The following is a 23,018-nucleotide window of genomic DNA, read 5'->3' on the forward strand; positions in this document are numbered from 1 at the left end:
TGGATGTTTCAGGTGATGGGTAAATAAAGCTCCATCCAAATTTAGTAAAGAAACTGATTGCTTTGTGGTTGTTCCATGTGATTGGGGGTCACTGAGCTAACCTTCGTGAATATGGTTAAGGCCAACTTTAAATAATAGAAGGGCAGTCCTGGCACCTAGCATAGGACATGATAGAGGCACTACAGACAAATGGCACTAGCAGCTAGAAAACCTTTTGGACAGCTGCTGAATGCTTAAGTACAATTTTCGTTAGTACTCCCTTCTGAGTTAACATTGGTAACTTTTTTTTAAAAACAGGCTGATTGTAAGTAACATTTTCTCTTCCTCAGTCATTGACTTTTCAAATTATGTTCTAATTAGACCAATTACACGTAACGGAAATCAGGCACATCGCAAGATCACTTTATCGACAATTCAAATGCACCCTTGACACTATTTAGCAATGAAAAACCTCTATAGTGGAGATCTGTGGGTGTTTTTCTGAGTTATCAGCCTGGATTGGTAATATACTTCTTCGGTGAATTCATTTTAAACAGATTTCAAACTTTAGAAAAAAATCATTATGAGGTAATATGCATGTGGAACAGATGTCAATCCACTAACTAAACTATTCATATAAAGGATCTTGGTCACTACCAAAAGCTCCAGATGTAAAATATAACCATCTATGCAAAATATACATCCTGCGTTTTCTTGGGCTTTCAGAATGCTTTGTAAAATTGTTAATTACCCAAAAATTATTGTTTTTATAAATCATTTTAAAGTGATCAAGACTTTCAGTTTACACAAAGAAAGCTAGCAACTCCCTCTCTGAAGGAGAACTGCCAACTTGCAGATGTTATTAAAAAAATAAAAGAAATAGCACTGAATTGATGCTGTCAAACAATAGGAAGCTGAACTTCTGCTATAATTATTCATCTGCAGTCATGTACAAAGGATGTTACCAAAAACAAATATATAAATTGAATGCTTAATACTTGAACTTTGCTGTTTGCTTTTCAATTTAATGTTTTTCTGTAGCATTTTACAGAAAGCAAGTTATATAATGCACCATCTTCTATGCTACGGGGAGTTATCAAGTTACATTCAAACTACCTTGGCATAAATTGCCTGTTTTGTTGCGCTGAGAGAATGGGTATTCCTGTGAATGAAAATCTGAGCAACAACTTTCCCATCAGGTCAGTGTCATCCCATGCATCAATAAAGGTGGTATAAAGGACAGAATCTGATGCCAGGACATGGTACTAAGCATCAATGTCACAATAAGTTCAGCCAAATTGGAAGTCAATTAAAAGATTTAAAATTGCATATCAAACACTTCCATATGCATGCATTACATACAACAAATAAAGTCAAAAGGCACCTCAAGAAACGATTGGTTTCACCCATCCTCTTAGAGTCAGAACTCCCTATAACTCATTCAGTTATAAGTACATACCATTCACAGCATAAACCTTAAAGCTAAAGATCCTTTTCATTCAAAAGCAAAATAGTGGCAAGTACCAACGAATGAGTAAATAAATCAGTACCTTTTTGTTGCATCAGAGGAATCTATGCCAGTGCTGCTCAGAACAATATTGGTGAAACTTCAACAAACCATCCCTACAATACTGATGACAGGATATTGGTGAAATGCTGCTAACACGGACAGCAAAATTAGTGATGATGTCACTAAATGTCAAGCTTCCATATGAGCAGAGGTGGGTGGAATTTCTAGGTCCAGCTGGAAAACTGATTAATAGGAGCAATCAAGTGACAATATTTCAATTCATCAGCTTTTAACCGAGTACCTTTCACATCATTAAGGCTGTTGATTGAAATTGATAAATCCATAGGACATTAGAATTTCAAACCAGCAGCAAGCAAAAACCCTATTTAACAGTCAACTGACTGATGCTTTTATAGTATAGGAAATGACAGGAAACTTGACCTTAAAATATCACAGTTGAAACTTCTTGATCTAAAGATCGATCTTGACCATGATATTTTATATTGGTTTAGATAAAAACATCACTACACATGAAAAATGCTTGCCTTGGGTGTTGCTTTAACTGGTTTTAAATTTCATAGAATCATAGAATGATTATAACACTGAAGGAGACCATTCAGCCCATTGCGTCTGTCAGCTCCCTGCAACAGCATTTCTGGTACATACATGTTATTTTCACATATATGCAAGCGTTTTTTGATAAACACCATCGAAATCAAATTTATTTCGCCATTCTGACACACTCGGATACACCAAGTCCAGGCCTTACACAAAAATTTCTAATAGCTTTGTTTGGGCTTCTAATAACCTTGTATGGAGTGTCTAGTGTCTATTCAACCCAAACAAGGTTATTTAATATAGTTGGCACGAAAGTGAAGGCTCCCTACACTGAGGATTTTAATTCCTCATTGATGTAGGGGGGCTAAATTAGGCTAATAAAAAACACAATGATAGTTTGAGAACACTAACACAATTGAACTATACAGCTCAAAACTGATAACAGGCACAAAGCAGACAAAAGGATTTTCTAGGGATCGGACAAATGTCACATGGGTTTGAGTCTGTGCGACTCATTCTCCCATTTCATTGTCCAGCGTCCTGTGTTGCTGGGCAACCAAGGGAGGTTACATCCAAAATTAAGGACAAATACGATCCCATGAGGCCAGGATGTAAATTGCTACTGGCTGGAGTTGGTGATTTGAGAGGTTCTAGCTTTCAGACACAAGTAACATCCAGGGCAGGAATGCAGCCTCCAACTTCAAGATAAAGACTGATTTTCTTTTCAAAAACAGTTAGTAGATGACGTCTTGCAAGGTGGCAAAATGTTTTTTCTAAGATGAAGGAATACCTGGACACTTTCCTTCACCCAAGACGGAGTTAAGATGCAAATTCTTACAGAATAGATCTGGTGGTGTCGGAATGCAGTAGTCAGCATATGGAAATGCGTATCCTCCCATTTCCCCTTGCACATTCCAATAGGCACTTTTGGATTCCAGTCCCAGGGTAACTGCTAGGATCGCACACAGAGGAAGTTTAGGCCTTTAAATCCTTTAATGACTGTACTCACATCAGGAAGTCCTGTCAGTTTAGACATCTGCTCCACAGTAGACGTCACAGAATTTGGATTGCTCACATCACACTGAATTGCATGAACCTAGAAGAAAAATATAACTTCAATTTCTCCCACAAAACGAAGACGGCAGGCTAGTATAAATATGGTGTTCACTAATTTTTCCTCTAGCCCGTTTTATCCAAGATCAGCAAAGATAGGAATTAGACCTCCTACACCTCTCTGTTACAGTAGGGAAAGATAGAATTAATGGGCTGGATTTTGCAGACAGAACTATGCTCACCATTCTCTACACTTGCCAGCTATCCAGACTTTTCACAAGCTTTTGAGCGGCAATTTACTGTCAGAAGGTATCTGCTGCCAGGGCAAGCAACAGCCTGTCTCTTCAACTAATCCAACTGAAGCAACTTCACTGACATGCAGTCCGAAACAGGATGTATAAGGTAAACTATTAATTCATTGCAAAACTAAAAATAGACGGTGAAATAAAGAGGGGGAAGGAAGGTGGGTCCAATTGAGAGGATATAAAAAAGGCTATTCTTTAAAAAATCTTAATTATTCATAGAATCACAGAATCCCTACTGTGCAGAAAGAGGCCATTCGGCCCATCAAGTCTGCACCAACCCTCCGAAGAACATCCCACCCAAGCCCACCCTGCAACCCAGCACATCCACCATAGTTAAACCACCTAACCTACACTAAACCACCTAACCTACACACTAGGGGAAATTTAGCATGGCCAATCCACCGAACCTGCACATCCTTGGACTGTGGGAGGAAACTGGAGCATCCGGAGGAAACCCACACAGACACAGGGAGAACATGCAAGCTCCACACAGTCACCCAAGGCCGGAATTGAACCCAGGTCTCTGGCGCTGTGAGGCAGCATTGCTAACCGCTGTGCCACTGCGCTGCCCTAATTTTAAAAATCTCCAACAATAAGTTAAATTTTCAGAGCCAGAGAGTTTGGCAGTAATTAGCCCTGAACTTATTAAATGATGGTGCAGGGCTCAAGGGCTGTATAGCCTACTCTTGCTCCTTTTCTCTGATGCTTTTACAACAATGATGCCAGTTAAATTCACTTACACCTGAATGCACTAAACATGTTTAATGGATAAAAGTGGATACGTATGGCAATTTCACATTCTTGTATGTATTGCATGGATTTTAATGCCGAATGTTTTTACAGGGTACTATTGTAGTGTAGCTCATGTCAAAGTAGGGAAAAATCAGACACCAAATTCCCAACATCCTCATTTAACTACATATGAAGTTGATGTTTGATTTACCAGTAATGGTGTGCACGGTTAGCCATTACATTATTGTTCTACAAAATTCAGTCAATGTGTTTTCTAATATGTTTGCATAGGCAATCAACATTGGGAAATATATAAATTAGATGAAGGATACATTGTGCAAATTGCATAGCAGCTAAGGGATCAACTCAATTCAGCATATCTTAAAACTCAGTTATATTTTTCTTTTAAACATTTTGGCAAAGCTCAAAGACAGAATCAGAAAATAGAGGGGACAAAAAACAAAACTAGAGTTAGGAAAAGTACGTTACATGTAAAAAATCCAGTATAGGTCAGTGATCTAGAATTCACTTGTGTTATCAAAGCCATGTTTGCAATTGACATGGGAGTGGTCCAGTATGCAGTAAAATATGAGTTTCATCATTGTTTGTATGAAAACAAGTCATTAATGCCAACACAATGATAGACAGTACTTTCAACTTTGGTGGGGTGGAATGTTGGCAGAACAGAATGTTCCACCAGTTATACAGCTAAACCAATTTTCCTTTCTGTTCAAATTACTGGGAAAAAGCAAGCACGGTATCCACAAGCAACTGATTCAGCAGTACCAGCGTACCTCATCTTTTGAATCCACCCAGTATTACAGCTATCTCCAGGACATACAATGCTCCCCAGACTACTGTTCTCACCGCATCCTGAGATCCACGCTCAGCCATATGCACACGCTAAATATCGCTCTCCAGCAGCACCGACTCACTCTTTCTAAATGCTGTCCTGGTCCCCGGTTTCACTTCATTCTTCGTTTCTTCCGACGCATCGACAAAAAACCTTCTCTTCTTTTTAGGTGTTAAGGGACGCAAGCTCCAACAACTCATCGATACCAACACCCATTCAGGACCCTCCGCCGCCTCCTGTCCCTTGGAGCCCATCCCTCCTAAACCCAGCCCTTGCCGCTTATTCACCATACCCCCTGATCTCTCCCTCTCTGAAGCTGAGCGTGCTGTACTCAGCAAAGGACTCGGTTTTGTACCCTTACACCCTCATCCTAACAAATTTCGGGCTCGACGTGATGCTGAACTCTTCTTCTGCCATCTTCGTCTCCGTGCTCACTTCTTTGGACAGGAGTCCTCCCCCTGTTCAGCAAATCCTATTACTCACTTCCAGCATTCACCCTCCACCTAGACCCTCCCTCTGGCCTCTTACCTGCTCTTGATCTTTTCACTGAGAACTGTCGATGTGATATTGGCCTTCTCAATTTCTCCACTCCTCTCAACCACTAACCTGTCTCCTTCCGAACTGGCTGCACTTAGCTCTCTTCAGACCAACCCTGACATTGTCATCAAACCCGCCAAGAAGGGCGGTGCTGTTGTTGTCTGGTGTACAGACCACTACCTCGCAGAGACTGAGCGCCAACTCTCGGATGCTTCCTCCTTCTCCCCCTGGACCAAGACCCAACCACCAAACATCAAGTCACTGTTTCCAGGACTGTCAATGACATCATCTCCTCCGGAGATCTTCCCTCCACAGCCTCCAACTTCATGGTCTCTCAACCCCGGACAGCCCGCTTCTACCTCTTTCCCAAAATCCACAAACAGGACTGCCGCGCAAGGCCCATTGTGTCAGCCTATTCCTGCCCCATTGAACTCATTTCCTCCGATCTTGACTCATTCTCTCTCTTCTTGTCCAGTCCCTTCCCACCTACGTCCGCGATTCCTCCAATGTCCTACGCGATATCAATGACTTCCAGTTCCCTGTCCCAAACCGCCTCCTCTTCACCATGAATGTCCAATCCCTCTACACCTCCATTCCTCACCAGGATGGCCTCAAAGCTCTTCTCTTCTTACTCGAACAAAGGTCTGAACAATCCCCATCCATCACCACTCTCCTCTGTCTGGCTGAATTGGTGTTCTCATTCAACAATTTCTCCTTTAAGTCATCTCACTTCCTCCAAATAAAAGGTGTGGCTATGAGCACCCACATGGTAATGCCTGTCTCCATGAGTTATGTGGAGCATTCTCTGTTCCAGTCCTACTCCAGCCCTCTACAACAACTCCTTTAATCGGTACATTGACGGCTATTTCGGTGCCACTTCACGGTCTTGTCTAGAGCAAGGAAAGTTTTATCAATTTTGCTTCCAATTTTCATCCCTCAATCATCGTCACATGGTCCATCTCTGACACCTCCCTTCCTTGACCTCTGTCTGCATTTCTGGTGATAAACTGTACTCTATTATCAATTACAAGTCCACCGACTCCCACAACTTGACTACAGCATTTCTCACACCACACCTTGTGAGGACTCCATCCCATTCTCTCAGTTCCTTTGCTGCATCTGTTCTGATGATGCTACTTTCCAAAATAGCACTTCTGATGTGTCTTTCTTCTTCCTCAATCGTGGCTTTCCACCCACTATAGTTGGCAGGGCTCTCAACCACGTCCAACCCATCCCCCGGACAACTGTTCTCATCCCCTCCCCTGCCTCCCAGAACCAGGATTGGGAATCCCTTATCCTCACTTTTCACCCCACCATTCAAAGGATCATCCTCCGCCATTCCCGCCAACGCCAGCATGATGACACTCCCAACACATCTTCCCCTCACCCCTTGCTGTCAGCATTCCATCGGGACTGCTCTCTCCAGAACACCTTGGTCCACTCCTCCATCACATCCAACACCTCACCCGCTGCCCACAGCACCTTCCCATGCAATCGTAGAAGGTGTAACACCTGCCCCTTTACCTCCTCGCTATCCACCTTCCCAGGTCCTAAACACCTCTTTCAGGTGAAGTAGCGCATCACATGCACCTCCTTCGATCTGGGTCTATTGCATTCGCTGCTCCCCATGTGGTCTACTCTACATTGGAGAGGCCAAGCATAGACTGTGACCACTTTACTGAATATCTTCAGTCCGTCTGCAAGCAGGACCCAGACCTTCCTGTCGCTTGCCACTTCAACACACCTACTGTCCACATGTCCGTCCTTGGTCTTTTGTAACGTGATGTGGAGATGCCGGCGTTGGACTGGGGTAAACACAGTAAGAAGTTTAACAACACCAGGTTAAAGTCCAACAGGTTTATTTGGTAGCAAAAGCCACACAAGCTTTCGGAGCTCCAAGTCCCTTCCCATGAAGCTTGGAGCTCCGAAAGCTTGTGTGGCTTTTGCTACCAAATAAAACCTGTTGGACTTTAACCTGTTGTTAAACTTCTTACTTTTGTAACATTCCAGTGAACCCCAACGCAAACTGGAGGAACAACACCTCATCTTCTGATTGGGTACTTTACAGCCATCTGGACTGAACATGGAGTTCAACAACTTCAGAGGATGGACTCACTCCTCTACCTTCACCCTATTTCCGTTTATTTTATTTCATTTAATTTCATCTCATTCACCTATTTTATCATCCTTTTCACTTCTATTTTTCCACTTCTCCATTCCACACCCTGCTCCCCTCTCCGCCACAGCTCTCTCTCCCCCCCCCTCCCCCCCATGCAACTGCCACATTCCTCAGGCAGTCCTTTAACAATCTATACCTCTGATCTGCCATTCCCGCAATCTGATCACTTAATGGACACTTTTAGCACCTTCTGTATCCTCATTTACATTCCCCTTGTCCAATTCCACAACCCCACCCCCCTCCTCAGCCCAATACTACAAGTCTCTGCTGACTCTCGATGAAGGGTCATCTAGACTTGAAACATTAACTCTATTCTCTCCCCACAGATGCTGTCAGACCTACTGGGATTTTCCAGCGTTTTCTGTTAATGCTAGTGTGCTGTCAGTTTTACCTTGGTTGTGGTAAATAGCGCAATTCCATACTTCATATAAAGTATCGAGATTTATTTATCTGTACATTAGAACTAAAACCTCATTTTGGCTAATTGGCAACACTTGAATACTTGAAACTCAGCTGGTCCTGGCACTCCAGTCAAATGACACAGTAAAATAACTTCACTCCTGTGGAAAAAGTGGCAGACTCCCAAGTCACATAGTACAATGAGAACTAAAGCAAACTTAACCCTTGTATTATTTCTGCATACAGATAAAGTAAATACTTAAATTATGCACTTGTAAAAAAGAGAGAACTATGTCAACACCTTGGTAAATTAATCATACCCAGAAGGGAAGCAGAGAAACCGAGAGAAATAATGCATACGGTGGTCTTTGTGCTGCAATTGTTCTGGTGAATTGCAGAACACAACACCGGACAATATTCTGATAACACCGCAGTTTAGCACTGAGGGAGGTACAACCATTCAAAGCCCTTAAACTATGCTGAGTGAGAGGCGGCACGGTGCCACAGTGGTCAGCACTGCAGCCTCACAGTGACAGGGATCTGGGTTTGATTCCCGGTTTTGGTCACTGTCTGTGTGGAGTTTGCATGTTCTCCCCATGTCGGTGCGGGTTTCCTCCGGGTGCTCCGGTTTACTGCCACAATCCGAAAGCTGTGCTGGTTGGGTGCATTGACCATGCTAAATTCTCCCTCAGTGTACCCAGACAGGTGCCAGAGTGTGGCGACTAGGTGATTTTCACAGTAACTTCATTGCAGTGTGAATGTAAGCCTACTTGTGACTAAATAAATAAACTTTACTTTAATAGACTAGAGTGAAACTATCCTGTTATTTTTAAGAAAATTGTAAATCCATTCTTTATGCATGTAACTTATGATGTTACCAGAGGGTGCCATGCCTCTTCCTAGATATAAAACTTTTGCAGATGCTGAATGACATAATTCAGCAGTTTCTGTTCTTGCTTGAAATCTTTAGTTAGTGCTTAAACAGAAAATCAGCTGTAAAGACTGGGATAGCATGAAGATGAAAAATTGAAGCTAATTATAGATTTTAAAAAATTTATGGGATGTGGGGATCGCTGGCTAGGCCAGCATTTTTTGCCCACCTGAGCAGGAGAGATAATTTGTAAAGTACCCAAGCACCAAGACTTTCATCTGAATTCAACACCCAATTTTATCTTGTACAAGTTGCAACTCTAACTGATGCTTATTTCACAGTGTTATGGAGAAGTTGATACAAGTAGATTTCTAGACAATGAGAAACAAAGCATGTAAGCTGGATTGGTTCCTATGCTGCACTTTGTTTAACACAAGAATATTTTGTTTGCACTAACAGTGAAAATATCACCCAGCATACTAGTATATTACTGCTAATAGTGCTGCCTACTTCTTAAAATTGCAATATCACTTAAGTTTTTGTTGGAAGAATCATTCGAATGATGGTGGTGGCATTTTATATTCAAAGACTGTAGCTGTTCACCCAGTAAAATTTTAAAACATTTTGACTCTAGTAACATAGCACATTTAATGGCATGTTACCACTCAAATGAAAAGTGAAGCTGGGAAAACAGCAGTAGCCATGATAATATGTGGAACAAAAACATCTTTGGCTAACAATTAAACTTAATTAATGTGCAATGACTGTCCTCAAAAATTATATATTTGCAATTTTTAAAAAACATAATTTGAGATCTTTGTCCAATGCTTTGCCCAATGCAAAGTACTTGGTCGCTAAGATCTGAAAAAAAATAGAAAGTGCTCGAAAAACTCAGCAGGTCTGGTGGCATCTGCAGAGAAAGAAACAGAGTTAATGTTGAGTCCAATATTATTTTTCTTTCGAACTCATAATTTATAGAATGTTTTTAAAAATTAAAGGGATTGAATGATAATTTTAGAGGTACAAAACTTGGAAAGCATGACCAAATTTTCTCCGACATACTAATGTAATTTGATTGACACAAATTTTAGGTGACAACGAGATTGATTGGATGTATTACCCAAGCTTCAGAGGGTAGAATTTTGAAAGCTGCCACAAACAAAACCATGTGCAGGGCAGTTAGAGATACATAAACATTAGATTCACTTGTTAATCAAGGTTATTTTTAAACTCAAACTATAACCGTGTACCTGGTTTCCAGTTTGCAATGAGATTTCTTCTGCTGTCTGCTTCAAAGCATCCAACTTTCTGGAAGGCAAATTTTTAAAATGCAAGTAATTATGTCATCAATTTGCAGTTACAGAACAAATTAATTTAATAGCGTCTCTTATATTTAATGCAAAGGTCAAAACTGATGGGCGGCATGATAGCACAGTGGTTAGCACTGCTGCTTCACAGCTCCAGGGACCTGGGTTCAATTCTCGGCTTGGGTCACTGTCTGTGTGGAGTTTGCACGTTCTCCTCGTGTCTGCGTGGGTTTCCTCCCACAGTCCAAAGATGTGCGGGTTAAGTTGATTGGCCATGCTAAAAATTGCCCCTTAGAGTCCTGAGATGCATAGGTTAGAGGGATTAGCGGGTAAATATGTAGGGATAAGGGGATAGGGCCTGGGTGGGATTGTGGTCTGTTCAGACTCGATGGGCCAAATGGCCTCTTTCTGCACTGTAGGGTTTCTATGATTCTATGACTGAGCACAATTTTTCAGCCCCACCCACCACCAGGATCATCCGGTCCCTCCCAAAGTCAATAGACTTTTGGCTGGGTCGCTGAATCTCCTGTGTTGGGTCCCGTTATGATGGGGCAACAAGAAAGGTCAACAGCAAGATGGGTGGCTTTCAGATGCCCCTCCCTTTGCCAGGTCCTTCTATCAGGCCTCATAACAGGCAATACCCCCTACCACCATCCCCACCCACCACCCAGATCCAAGCAAACCAGATGGGGTGTTTTTTTTCCCTGCCGGTGTGGTGTGATGAATCTCTTAAAGAGAGCACTTGGCAGCAGTCAGGAAGGCCATCTATCAGCCTGTGTCTCTCAGACTGAATCGGGACAGAGACAGGAAGGCAATGAGGAACCAATCCCTTGTGCCTGATTAACTGCCCCATCCATATCCAAACCTGCCTTGAGGGAGTGCATTAAATTCCACACATTGATTCAAGATATCAGACGGTTCAGAAGTGTACTGTAATAACCTGCTCAAATCTTGCTTGATTGATTTTTTATTTAGCTTAAGTGGGTAACTGGGAAAGGCAGATGTGGCTACAATGTATTGCATTTAAACAAAATTAAAGTAAAGCGTTCACTGTGCACACCTCATCTACTCACCTACTCGCGATAATACATTCAGCACCCAGCGACGACAGGGCAGTGGTCATTCCTTTCCCAAGTCCAGTACCTCCACCAGTGATAAAGGCCACTTTACCCTTAAATGTTCCAGCAGGCAGCATCAGTGTTTTCATTGCAGGGAACCTCACATTTTGAGCAGAGTCATTATTTTGGTAAAGCACCTTTGTTCCTTGATTGAAAAACTGCAGACAAAAATAAAATGCTATGAACAGCTCTCTCAAGCCAACAGTATCTTATATCACCAATAGAAAATATACTGACAAAGTGCCTTAAATATCAGTAGAGTAAGAGCAAAGTGAAGGAGAAGGGAGATTCATTTGATCTTGGTCTTTGCAGTATACTTGGGATAGGAGAACACTTAAGCTCTCAGTCTTCCACATCCAATCCTGAATGGTGGTGGACAATTAAACAACTAACTGGAGGAGAAGGTTCCACAAGGCTGAAACATTTGTGACCATCTTCAACCAGAAGACAGCTTGGTCTCCTCTTGAGGTCCCCAGCATCACAGATGCCAGTCTTTTTGATTCACAGCATATTATATCAAGAAACAAAGAACAAAGAACAAAGAACAAAGAGTACAGGAAACAGGCCCTTCGGCCCTCCAAGCCTGTGCCGCTCCTTGGTCCAACTAGACCAATCGTTTGTATCCCTCCATTCCCAGGCTGCTCATGTGACTATCCAGGTAAGTCTTAAACGATGTCAGCGTGCCTGCCTCCACCACCCTACTTGGCAGCGCATTCCAGGCCCCCACCACCCTCTGTGTAAAAAACGTCCCTCTGATATCTGAGTTATACTTCGCCCCTCTCACCTTGAGCCCGTGACCCCTCGTGATTGTCACCTCCGACCTGGGAAAAAGCTTCCCACCGTTCACCCTATCTATACCCTTCATAATCTTGTACACCTCTATTAGATCTCCCCTCATTCTCCATCTTTCCAAGGAGAACAACCCCAGTTTACCCAATCTCTCCTCATAGCTAAGACCCTCCATACCAGGCAACATCCTGGTAAACCTTCTCTGCACTCTCTCTAACGCCTCCACGTCCTTCTGGTAGTGCGGCGACCAGAACTGGACGCAGTACTCCAAATGTGGCTTAACCAGCGTTCTATACAGCTGCATCATCAGACTCCAGCTTTTATACTCTATACCCCGTCCTATAAAGGCAAGCATACCATATGCCTTCTTCACCACCTTCTCCACCTATGTTGCCACCTTCAAGGATTTGTGGACTTGCACACCTAGTGTTCTCCTGATGACTCTGCCATTTATTGTATAACTCCTCCCTACATTATTTCTTCCAAAATGCATCACTTCGCATTTATCCGGATTAAACTCCATCTGCCACCTCTCCGCCCAATTTTCCAGCCTATCTATATCCTGCTGTATTGCCCGACAATGCTCTTCGCTATCCACAAGTCCAGCCATCTTCGTGTCATCCGCAAACTTGCTGATTACACCAGTTACACCTTCTTCCAAATCATTTATATATATCACAAATAGCAGAGGTCCCAGTACAGGGCCCTGCGGAACACCACTGGTCACAGACCTCCAGCCGGAAAAAGACCCTTCGACCACTACCCTCTGTCTCCTATGGCCAAGCCAGTTCTCCACCCATCTAGCCACTTCTGCTTGTATCCCAAGAGCCTTAACCTTCTTAACCAACCTGCCATGTGGGACTTTGTCAAATGCCTTACTGAAATCCATATAGACGACATCCACGGCCCTTCCTTCATCAACCGTTTTTGTCACTTCCTCAAAAAACTCCACCAAATTTGTAAGGCACGACCTCCCTCCAGTTTATCTGACTGAATGGCTGAAGGCACTGGAGACAGCAAAGGCTATGGGTCCTGACAACATCCCGGTAGTAGTACTGAAGACTTGTGCTCCAGAACTAGTCACATCCCTAGCCAAGCTGCTCCAGTGCTGCTACAAAATTGGCACCTATCCAACAATGTGAAAAATTGCCCAGATATGTTCTGTCAACAAAAAGCAGGAAAAGCAAAACCACCCAAATACCAATCCATCAGTCTTCTCTTGATCATCAGCAAAGGGGCGAAAGGTGTGCCTCACATAAAAGTCAAGAGTGTGATGGAATACTCTCCACTTGCCTGGATGAATGCAGCTCCAATATCACTGAAGAAGCTTGACGTCAGATTGAGCGAGAGAAGACAAAGTTCCATACTAGACTTTTAGTGTTAGGCAGAGGTAATTATGCAGGCCTGAAGAAAGAGTTGGCCCAAGTAAACTGGGCACAAATAATTCAGGGCAGAACAGTTGAGGAACAATGGTGGATGTTCAAGGAGATAGTGAATACCTGTCAATTAAAGTATATTCCGAAGGGGAAGAGGAATTGTAAAAGGAATAAGATCATCCATGGCTAGACAAGGAAGTCAAAGAGGACGTAAAGGCAAAAACTCAGGCATAACAAGCTGCAAAAGCAAGTGATAAACTGGAGGATTGGAATAACTTTAAGGTTTAGCAAAAGGCTACTTAAAATAGAATCAAAAGAGGTAAGATGATCGACAAAAGGAAACTAATAGAAAACATAAATACAGATACCAAAAGCTTCTATAAGTATATAAAGAGGAAGAGGATAGGTAAAGCAAAAGTTGTCCCTTTAGAGAACAATATTGGTGAGGTACTAATGGGGAGTCATCTCTTCTGCCTTTTTTAAAAATTCGTATCAATCAACCTTCTATTTGGATTTTGTATAGGTATGCTGGACAATGTGGTTGTAAAGTACTGCAGGAATAACTTGGGACGGGCTGTCAGAGACAATTATCTCCATTAAGAATGGAGGTGGCAGAGGCACTAAACCAATATTTTGCCTGTGTCTTCACAGTAGAGAATAATGAGAATTTTCTGAAAACTGTTGTTAATGCAGAGGAACTTTATGCAATAACCATCACCAGGGAGAAGGTATTGAATAAACTAATGGGATTAAAGGCAGATAAGTCTCCAGGACCTGATGGCCTGAACCCTAGGGGATTAAAGGAGATGGCAGCAGAGATACTGGATGCATTGGTTGCGATATTTCAAAATTCTGTGGATTCTTGTAAGGTCCCAGTGATTTGGAAACACGCTAATGGAGTGGGGCAAAATGCAGGAAACTATAGGCCTGTTAGCTTGATCTCTGTAGTGGGAAAGTTGCTGGAATCAATCATTGAGGAGATGAATGAGCATTTGGTAAGGATGAGTCATGCTTGACAAACTCGCTCGAGTTCCTTGAGGACATGGGGTGGCAGAGTGGCACAGTGGTTAGCCCTGCTGCCTCACAGCACCAGGGACCCGGATTCAATTCTGGCCACAGGGGCCACTGTCTATGTGGAGTTTGCACATTCTCCCTGTATCTGTGTGGGTTTCCCCCAGGTGCTCCAATTTCCTCCCACAGTCCAAAGATGTGCAGGTTAGGTTGATTGGCCTTGCCAAATTGCCCCTTAGTGTCAGGGGGACGAGCAGGGTAAATACATGGGGTTACAGGGATAGGGCCTGGGTGGGATTGATGTCGATGCAGGCCAAATGGCCTTTTTCTGCACTGTAGGGATTCTCGGACATGGCCAACAAGGTGGATAGTGAGGAACCTGTGGATATGGTATATCTGGTGCCACATAAAAGACTGACGCAGAAGGTGAGATCACAGAGGAATTGGGGGTAGAGTACTGGATTGGATTAAGGATTGGCTGAGTGACAGACAGCAGAGGGTCAGGATAAATGGGTCCTTCTCTGGCTGGCAGAATGTAACTAGCGGAGTGCCGCAGTGGTCAGTCCTTGGACCTCAACTGTTTACAATCTACATAAATGATCTGCAAACAGGGACAGAGTGTAACACTGCAAAATTTGCTGATGATACTAAAATAGGTGAGAAAGCAGGCAGTAAAGAGGATTTTGCTTTACTCATTCGTGTGACACGAGTGTCACTGGCTGGCCAGTATTTACTGCCCATCCCAGATTTCCGTTTTTGAGGGCAGTTGAGAGTCAACCACATCATTGTGTCTCTGCAGTCACATGTTGGCCAGACCAGGTAAGAACAACAGGTTTCCTTCCCTAAAGTACATTAGTGAACCAGATGGGTTTTTCTAACAATCGACAATGGTTTCATGGTCATCAGTAGATTCTTAATTCCAGATATTTTTATTGAATTCAAATTCCACCATCTACTGTGGTGGGATTCGAACCTGGGTCCCCAGACCATTAACGGAGTTTCTGGATTAATGGTCCAGCGACAATACCACTACGCCTGCCCTGAAGATTTTACAGATGGATCTAGATAGGCTAGGCGAATGGGCCAAAATTTGGCAGATGGAGTTTAATGTTGCTAAGTGTGAGGTTGTCTATTTTGGCAGAAAAAATAGAAAACCAAATTATTACCCTGGAAAGCAGAATCAAAATGCGTCTGGGCAGAGGGACCTGGGTGTCTATGTTCATGAATTGCAGAGAGTCAGTATGCAAGTGCAGCATGTAATAAAAAAGGCAAATGGGATGTTGGCATTTATTGCAAAGGGACTGGAGTATAAAAAGGATATTATTAAACTAGAAAGAGTGCAGAAAAGATTTACTAGGATGCTACCGGGACTTGATGGTTTGAGTTATAAGGAGAGGCTGGATAGACTGGGACTTTTTTCTCTGGAGTGTAGGAGGCTGAGGGGTGACCTTATAGAGGTCTATAAAATAATGAGGGGCATAGACAAGGTAGATAGTCAATATTTTTCCCCAAAGATAGGGGAATCTAAAACCAGAGGGCATAGGTTTAAGGTGAGAGGGGAGAGACACAAAAGTGTCCAGAGGGGCAATTCTTTCACACAGAGGGTGGTGAGTGTCTGGAACAAGCTGCCAGAGGTAGTAGTAGAGGTGGGTACAATTTTGTCTTTTAAAAAGCATTTAGTTACATGGATAAGATGGGTATAGAGGGATATGGGCCAAATGCGGGAAACTGGGACTAGCTTCGGGGTTAAAAAAAATGGCAGCATGGACAAGTTGGGCTGAAGGGCCTATTTCCATGCTGTAAAACTCTATGACTCTAAGTGTTGTGGAAATTGTATAGGGTGTTGGCGAGACCACATCTGGCATATTGTGACCAGTTTGGATCTCCTTATTTGAGGAAGAATGTGGTGGCATTGGAGGTAGTTCAGAGGAGGTTCACCCGACTGATTCTGGGGATGAAAGGGTTGACATATGAGGATGATTAAACAGTTTGAGCTTATACTCGCTGGAGTTTAGAAGGATGAGTGGGGATCTGATTGAAGTATATAAAATTTTAAAAGGGATTGATAAAGTAAATGTAGACCAAATGTTTCCTCTTATGGGGCAACCTAGAACAAGAGGCCACAGGTATAGGTTGGGAGGCGGCAGATTTAAAACTGAGATGAGGAGGAACTACTTCTCAGAGGGTGGTGAATTTGTGGAACTCCCTGCCCCATTGCGTGGTGGAGTCTAAATCGTTGAATGGTTTCAAAAAGATGATAGATATATTCTTAATAAAAAGGTATAAGGGGATGTGGGGAACAGGTGAGGAGATGGATTCGAGACCAGAGAGAGATCAGCCATGATCTGATTGAGTGGTGAGCAGGCTCGAAGGGCTGACTTTGCCTAGTTCTACTCCTAATTCCTATGTTCCTAAAATATGACATTAAGTCACATAAGGAGATATGTCAGATGGCCAAAGACAAGGTCAAGAAGGTAAGTTTTAAGGAGTGCCTTAAGGAGGAAAATAAAGCAGAGAGGCACAGGGAGGTTACTGCATGAAGTAAGCTCCTGGCACAACCTTCAATAGTGGAATGATTAAAATCAGGGATACTCAAGAGACAGATGAGAAGAGATATCTCAGAGGGTTATGGAGCTGGAGGAGATTACAGAGATGGGGAGGGTGGGGGGTTGCAAAAGCGATGGAGGGTTTAGAAAACAAGGAAGAGAATTTTAAAATTAAGATTTTGCTTTACCAAGGCCAATATTGGTTGGGGAGCAAAAACTTGATGGAGTATAGGGCTTGGCACCTTGGGCATTGGTGGCAGACTTTTGAATGACTTAAAAGTTTATGGAGGGAAGAACGTGGGAGACCAGCCAGGAATGGGCTAGAATAGTTAGGAACCAAGGTAATATAGACAGCATGCAACAGACAGCACGGTTTTGTATGAGGTCATGTCTCACTAATTTAATTGAGATTTTTAAGGAGTTGACAAAAATGATTGACGAGGGAAGGGCTATGGATGTCGTCTACATGAACTTCAGTAAAGCATTCGACAAGGTCCCTCATGGCAAGATTAAATCTCACGGGATCAGGGGTGAACTAGCTAGATGGATTCAGGACTGGCTTGGCCATAAAGCTCCGAAAGCTTGTGTGGCTTTTGCTACCAAATAAACCTGTTGGACTTTAACCTGGTGTTGTTAAACTTCTTACTTGGCCATAAAAGACAGGATAGTGGTGAAAGGGTGTTTTTCTGAATGAAAGTCTGTAACTAGTGATGTTCATGATGTGGAGATGCCGGCGTTGGACTGGGGTAAACACAGTAAGAGTTTTAACAACACCAGGTTAAAGTCCAACAGATTTATTTGGTCGCAAATGCCATTAGCTTTCGGAGCGCTGCTCTTTCATCAGATGGAGTGGAAATCCACAGGGATTAGTGCTGGGACCTCTGCTGTTTACAATATATATATCATATGACTTGGAAGAAAACATAGTTGGTCTGATTTGCAAGTTTGCAGATGATACTAAGATTGGCGGAGTTGCGGATAATGAAGAAGATTGTCAGAGACTACAGCAGGATACAGATTGGCTGGAAAAATGGGCAGAGAAATGGCAGATGGAATTTAATCTGAACAAATGAGAGTGATGCATTTTGGTAGATACAATTCAGGTGGAAGCTATAAAATAAATGGCAGAGCTATCAGGAGCATAGATACAGAGATCTGGGAGTACAGGTCCACAGATCCTTAAAAATGGCAGCCCAGGTGGAAAAGGTGGTGAAGAAAGCATAGAGGGAAATTTCACAGTAACTTTATTGCAATGTTAATGTGTGACAAATAATTTGTCACTTGTGACTAATAAATAAACTTTAATAAACATAAACTCTAAACAGGCACCAGTGTATGGCAACTAGGGGATTTTCACAGTAGCTTCACTGCAGTATTAACATAAGTCTACTCATGATACTAAACTTTAAAAAACTCATGAGCCTGGACAGAGTGGATAGGCCGAGATTGTTCTCATTGGTGGAAGGGGATTGAGAACCAGAGCACAGAGATTTAAGGTAATTGAGTCAGTGGTTAAGATCTAGAAAGTACTGCTTGAGATTGTGGCGGAGGCAAATTCAACCAAGAGAAATTGAGCTATAAGACTATAGGGAATAGGCAAGGGCACTAGGTGAATTGCATCTTGCCAATAGCCTCCTCCTGTGGTGTAACTATTGTGTCTAAAGCGCTTTATAAATGTAGGCTGTCAGTGCCTGGAGTTACTTAACTCCAAGTAAATTTCTAATATTGATGAAAAACTCATCGACCTGCAGCATTAATGCAATGATGCATTTCCACAGATGCTGCGTAACCTGCTATACATTTCCAACTTTCCAATTCTAATTCCTCACAAAACTTGTGAAGGAGTGGTGCTCCAAAAGCTCGTGCTACCAAATAAACCTGTTGGACTTTAACCTGTTGCGAGACTTCCTACTGTGCCCACCCCAGTCCAACCCCAACTTCTCCACATCATTACAAAATTAATTGTGAATTAAATCCTTCATCGGAAAGAACATGAACCGAAACATTTCCAAGTTCGCAGGTGACAGACTATAAAATATTCCTAACGGAATCTCACCCGCTCATGTCCACTAAACCCAGTCGATGTGATGGTAAATCTGCGCCACTGCCTCAAACACAAACTCACAGCCATTTCTTCCCTCACGGCGGATTCAAAGTGATCCAACTTTATTAACAATGCCAAAGGCAGCTCGCTCTCGCCCTGACCCCGCCCATTAGAACATGTTGCCCCGCCCCACGGGTAGAGTCACGTGGCATCGCTCCGCTCGACTGCAATCGCATGGAACAGCATTGCGCCGCCCTCCATCCGGGCTGTCACGTGGTTGTATCTTAGCTCCACCCCCGGGCCTGAGCAGTCACGTGGTGTTGACTTTGCTCCGCCCCCTATCGGGGCGGTCACGTGGGGTTCTCTGCTGATGCGGGCAGAGCGGTCCATGTTGTCTCGGTGATGTGGTCGTTAGTGCCAGTGGCCTCGGCGGGAGGTAGGCACACGGTTTGTTCATGGTCTCTTGTCCACTTTACACATCTGTTAAGGGTCCGGGCCGCTGTTGGCTGTTGCATGTATTAACCGAGATTAACGGGGGCGTGTCGCCTGCACCCATTTTGCTGCATAAATTACTGAGAAGTGGTCGGTCGCTGCAGCCGCCGGTGGGGAATATTAGGCGAGTGGGCCGCCAGTTGAGGATCTTGTTGACCTGTATCTGGACCATGTATTAAAGCAATTGAATGTGTGTTTGGTGGGAAGGAGGCTGGGCCAGGTTCTGAAAAGCTGGACAGGAAAGGTGAAGTCATAAAATCTCAAATTTCATGATTACAGTACAGAAAGAGGCCATTTGGCCCATCGTGTCTGCACTGGCCAAATGAAACAAGTCACCCAGTCTCTTTGCAGTCGTCGGTTCATAGCCCTGTGGGTTACAGCTTTCAGCGAGTTGAGGGTTTCTGCTTCTTTTGGACAGTTGAGTCCCAAGACTCTGCAACTATCTGAATGAAATAACAAGTCCCACAACACCAGGTTAAAGTCCAACCAAAGGTTTATTTGGTATCACGAGCTTTTGGAATGCTGCTCCTTCATCAGGTGAATGGAAAGTTGGGTTCACAAACATGGCATATATAGGCAGACTTGATCCAAATAAACCTGTTGAACTTTAACCTGGTGTTGTGAGACTTTGTACTGTGCCCACCCCAGTCCAATGCTGGCATCTCCATATCATATCTGAATGAAAAATCTTTTCCTCCACTCCCCTCTAATTTTTCTATCGGTTGCTTTAAATTGATATCCCTGAGTCACTGATCTTTCTGCTAAAGTAAAGAGGCTCTTCCCATCCACTCTATCCAGGCCCCTCACAGTTTTGTATGTCTCAATGAAATCTCACTTCAGCCACTCCTTTCCAAGAACATCCCCAACCCAACCCATCCAATCTTTTCCCCCAGTTGCATTTTTCCACTCGTGGTAGCATCTTTGGGTGAAATCTTGAGCCTGCATTTGACATCTATGAGGTTGCCAGCAGGGACTCAAGATTGGAAGTTGCCGTTCTCACTGGCGAGAACATTACTTTGGCCTGGGTGGCACAGTGGTTAGCACTGCTGCCTCACAGCTCTAGGGACCTGGGTTTGATTCCCAGCTTGGGTCACTCTGTGTGGAGTTTGCATGTTCTCCCTGTGTCTGTATGTGTTTGCTCGGGGTGCTCCAGTTTCCTCCCACAGTCCAAAGATGTACAGGTCAGGTGCATTGGCCATGCTAAATTGCCCCTTAGTGTCCTGGGATTCGTACGTTAGAGGGATTTGTAGGGTAAATACGTGGGATTGCAGGATTAGGGCCTGAGTGGGAATATTTTCGGTGCAGACTTGATGGACCGAATGGCCTCCTTCTGAACTGTAGGGATTCTATGATCTTCTCTGTCCCTCGCTGGCAATGTCGTTAGATTCACACCCATACTGGGCGTGAACCTGTTTTGCATACATTTCCGTATTATTAACCTGCCACCCCTGCCATATATTGATGATGCACTTGCATGATGTCATGTAAATGTTGTTTACAGCATATTCACTCAGGTATGCACCTGTCATGCAGGTCTCCCCAGGGGCATAAAGGTAACTATAGCCCTGTGAGGGAGAGGAAGATGGCCAGACAGTGTCCTGGCAATGCCCTTGCCACAGGTTGATACCATGCCAGCCTGGCACTGCCAACCTGTACCAAGGGGCTGGCCCTAGTGGCAGGCTTAAGGGCGGGGGGGGGGGGGGCGTTAATGCTGCTATGCTTATGGGCTGGGAACAGTCCAACGAGCGTGGGACGCCAGGATTCGGCAATGACCATTGCAGGTGGGGGTGCCAGCTCCAACTGATGATGGGAGGGATTGTTTTTGTGACTGGAAGTCTTTGTCCAGTGGTGTTCTGCAGGGATCGATGCTAGATATCTTGTTGTTTGTAGTGTACATTAATGATCTGGACATGAATGTAGGAGATATGATCAGTAAATTCATATTCAAAATTAGTGGTGGTAAAGAGTGAGGAGCAAAGACTTAGATTACAGGATGCTATAGAGGGGCTGGTTAGATGCACAGAAGAGTGGCAAATGGAATTTAATCCTGAAAACTATTAAGTAACGCATTTTGGGAGGACTAACAAGGCAAGGGAATAAATGGTCTCCTTTTCTTCCCTATATATGCTTTGTCTGAATTGCGTTCAAGAAACAATGCATTTCACTGTATACCAATACATGTGACAATAATAAATCAAATCCCAAAAAAAATTGGGGGGAGGGAGGGATGCATACCAAAAGCTGTGCTTTCATAGATAAATGGATTAGTATTAGAGAAATAAAGTTGCACTCATTGACACCTAATCAGACAAATGCATCCCATTATTTACTTTTTAAAAACTCAGTTATTACTTTGCGAGTAAACATAATAGCCAATTTGCACAGACTTTGACCCCCCCCCCCAAGACATCAAGAGCTGCGTGCTTTTTAAATAATTCATTGGGATCTTGTATGGGGCACCTCAATTTAATGTCTTATAAATGATTTCTGAATGTAACACCGAGTACTCCCCCGGTTTTACATTTAGTATCAGCCAATATTTTTGTCAAGTCTGAAATCTAAAAATCCACTCGATATTTTTAAAGACACATGTTAAAAAAGAGGAAGAAAATAAAGAGATACTGCACAATTATTTTTCATATGAAAGGGGCATCTAAGATATAAAGATTGTGAATGAAGAAAGTTGGAAGCATATAAATGTAGAAACAGTCATTGGTCTGGGACCAATTGGCAACAGAGGAAATTAAATATTTGTCTTAATTGCTTACAATTTTTAAATTCATTCATGGGTTGTGGGCACCGTTTGGGCCAGCATTTGTTGCCCATCCCCAATTGTCCTCGAATTCAGTGGCTTGCGAGGTGTTTTCAGAGGGACTCCGGACCCACATAGTTGTGGGTCCGGAGTCACATGTAGACGAGACGAGTTAAGGATGGCAGATTTCCTTCCCTAAAGGATATTAGTGAACAAGCTTGGTTTTTGAGAAAATAGTTTTATTCTTAATTCCAGTTTTAATATTGAATTCAAATTTCACCATCTGCCGTGGTGTGATTTGAACCTGGGTCTGCCTCTGGATTACTATACTAGTGATAAAACCATTATGCCACCCCTATTGGAAGATAAAAGTTGGACGACAGGCATATCTGAAGAGAATATGAAAAATGTCATCACTGGTAATAGAAGTTCAGAAATAAATTTATTTCAAATTAATGGGACTGAAAGTAGAAGAATCACCAGTCCTGTGTTTTTATATAAACGTGGAGGCATTGGAGAGAGTGCAGAGAAGGTTTACCAGGATGTTGCCTGGTATGGAGGGTCTTAGCTATGAGGAGAGATTGGGTAGACTGGGGTTGTTCTCCTT

The 23,018-nt window shown here is 43.2% G+C and overlaps 2 protein-coding genes across 4 annotated transcripts in view; one reads left to right on the forward strand and one right to left on the reverse strand.

Moving 5' to 3' along the window:
• decr1 (2,4-dienoyl CoA reductase 1, mitochondrial) overlaps positions 1-19,317 on the reverse strand; it is a 32,060-nt gene extending 12,743 nt beyond the window's left edge. The window contains exons 1-4 of the mRNA XM_078216010.1: positions 19,180-19,317; positions 11,357-11,559; positions 10,227-10,284; positions 3,057-3,143 (exon numbers count right to left, since the gene is read on the reverse strand). Coding sequence (XP_078072136.1) covers positions 3,057-3,143; positions 10,227-10,284; positions 11,357-11,559; positions 19,180-19,254 — 423 coding nt within the window. The 5' untranslated portion in view covers positions 19,255-19,317. The remainder of the gene's footprint in view (positions 1-3,056; positions 3,144-10,226; positions 10,285-11,356; positions 11,560-19,179) is intronic.
• Positions 19,318-19,473: 156 nt separating this feature from the next.
• The window catches only part of nbn (nibrin), a 55,738-nt gene continuing 52,193 nt past the window's right edge, over positions 19,474-23,018 (forward strand). The window contains exon 1 of one of the 3 annotated variants that reach the window (XM_078216016.1): positions 19,474-19,603. In XM_078216016.1, coding sequence (XP_078072142.1) covers positions 19,570-19,603 — 34 coding nt within the window. In that variant the 5' untranslated portion in view covers positions 19,474-19,569. Of the gene's footprint in view, positions 19,626-23,018 lie in introns of all 3 variants that reach the window. The other 2 variants (XM_078216015.1, XM_078216017.1) reach the window with 2 other exon arrangements.

This window comes from Mustelus asterias, chromosome 7, assembly GCF_964213995.1.
Source record: "Mustelus asterias chromosome 7, sMusAst1.hap1.1, whole genome shotgun sequence".
In the NCBI taxonomy this organism is placed as follows: Eukaryota; Metazoa; Chordata; class Chondrichthyes; order Carcharhiniformes; family Triakidae; genus Mustelus; species Mustelus asterias.